General features: G+C 55.0%; 1 protein-coding gene across 1 annotated transcript; it reads left to right on the forward strand.

Moving 5' to 3' along the window:
- Positions 1-214: 214 nt before the first annotated feature.
- LOC112617956 (mucin-6-like) lies at positions 215-2,457 on the forward strand (the record flags this gene model as incomplete). The annotated part of the gene is made up of 1 exon (XM_025374599.1): positions 215-2,457. A coding segment is annotated over exon 1 (2,064 nt), but the record flags the coding sequence as incomplete, so codon positions are not given.
- Positions 2,458-2,478: the final 21 nt, after the last annotated feature.

Consider the following 2,478-nt stretch of genomic DNA (forward strand, 5'->3'; position numbering starts at 1 on the left):
ACTCACACAGTCATCACCCCCACCCACGCACAGGTGTTCACTTCCTCCTCCATCCCCTCAGGGCCAACAGGAACCATTCCTCCAGTGACAACAGTCAAGGCCACAGCATCCACGCACACAGCCCCACCAATGACAGCTACCACCAGTGGGACCAGCCAAGCCCCGAGTTCATTCAGCACAGCCAAAACCTCTACATCCCTACATTCACACACTTCTTCCACACACCATCCTGAAGTCACCCCAACTTCTACCACCATCACCCCCAACCCCACTAGTACAGGAACCAGCACCCCTGTGGCCCACACCACCTCATCCACTAGCAGCAGGCTACCCACAACCTTCACCACACACTCCCCACCTACAGAGAGCAGTCCCGTCTCTTTCACAGGTCCTATGACTGCAACATTCTTCCACACCACCACTACCTATCCAACCCCATCACACCCTCAGACCACACTTCCCACTCACATTCCACCTTTCTCCACCTCCTTGGTGACTCCAACTACTCACACTGTCATCACCTCTACCCACGCACAGATGTCCACTTCTAAATCCATCCACTCAGTGCCAATAGGCACCATTCCTCCACCGACAACGGTCCAGATCACAGGTTCCACCCACACAGCCCCACCAATGACGGCAACCACCAGTAGGAAGAGCCAAGCCCACAGCTCATTCAGCACAGCCAAAACCTCTACACCCCTACATTCACACACTTCCTCCACACACCATCCTGAAGTCACCCTAACTTCTACCATCATTGTCCCCAATCCCACCAGTACAGGAACTGGCACCCCTGTGGCCCACACCACCTCAGTCACCAGCAGCGAGCCACCTACACCCTTCACCACACACTCCCCAGCTACAGGGAGCACTCCCGTCTCTTCCACAGGTACAATGACTGCAACATCATTCAAGACCACAATTACCTATCCAACCCCATCACACCCTCAGACCACACTTCCCACTCATGTTCCACCTTTCTCCACCTCCTTGGTGACTCCAACTACTCACATAGTCATCACCCCTACCCACACACAGATGTCCACTTCTACCTCCATCCACTCAACGCCAACAGGCACCATTCCTCCACCGACAACGGTCAAGGCTACAGGGTCCACTCACACAGCCCCACCAATGACAGCGACCACCAGTGGGACCAGCCAAGCACACAGCTCATTCAGCACAGCCAAAACCTCTACACCCCTACAGTCACACACTTCCTCCACACACCATCCTGAAGTTACCCCAACTTCTACCACCATCACCCCCAACCCCACCAGTACAGGAACCGGCACCCCTGTGGTCCACACCACCTCGGCCACCAGCAGCAGGCTACCCACAACCTTCACCACACACTCCCCACCTACAGAGAGTAGTCCCGTCTCTTCCACAGGTCCTATGACTGCAACATCCTTCCAGACCACCACTACCTATCCAACCCCATCACACCCTCAGACCACACTTCCCACTCATGTTCCAGCTTTCTCCACCTCCTTGGTGACTCCAAGTACTCACACAGTTATCACTCCTACCCACGCACAGATGTCCACTTCCTCCTCCATCCACTCAAAGCCAACAGGCACCATTACTTCACCAACAACCCTCACGGCCACAGGGTCCACGCGCACAGCCCCAACAATGACGGGGACCATCAGTGGAACCAGTCAAGCCCAGAACTCAATCAGCACAGCCCAAACCTCTACATCCCTACACTCACATGCTTCCTCCACACACCATCCTGAAATCACCCCAACTTCTACCACCACCATTACTCCCAACCCCACCAGTACAGGCATGGGCACCCCTGTGGCCCACACCACCTTGGTCACCAGCAGCAGGCCACCACCACCCTTCACCACATACTCCCCACCTACAGGGAGTAGTCCCGTCTCTTCCACAGGTCCTATGACTGCCACATCCTTCCAGACCACCACTACCTATCCAACCCCACCACACCCTCAGACCACATTTCCCACTCACATTCCACCTTTCTCCACCTCCTTGGTAACTCCAACTACTCACACAGTCATCACCCCTACCCACGTACATTTGTCTACTTCTACCTCCATCCACTCAACGCCAACAGGCACCATTCCTCCACCAACAGCGCTCACGACCACAGGGTCCATGCACACAGCCCCATCGATGACGGTGACCACCAGTGGGACCAGCAAAGCCCCGAGCTCATTCAGCACAGCCAAAACCTCCATATCCTTCTACTCACATGCTTCTTCCACACACCATCCTGAAATTACCCCAACTTCAACCACCAACATTACTCCCAAATCCACCAGTGCAGGAACCAGCACCCCTGTGGCCCACACCACCTCGGCCACTATCAGTGAGCCACACACACCCTTCACCACACATTCCCCACATTCAGGGAATAGTCCTGGCACTACCACAGGTCCTATGACTACAACATCCTTCAAGACCACCACTACCTATCCAACCCCATCACACCCTCAGACCACA

The sequence above is a fragment of the Theropithecus gelada genome, unplaced genomic scaffold (genome assembly GCF_003255815.1).
Source record: "Theropithecus gelada isolate Dixy unplaced genomic scaffold, Tgel_1.0 HiC_scaffold_6881, whole genome shotgun sequence".
In the NCBI taxonomy this organism is placed as follows: Eukaryota; Metazoa; Chordata; class Mammalia; order Primates; family Cercopithecidae; genus Theropithecus; species Theropithecus gelada.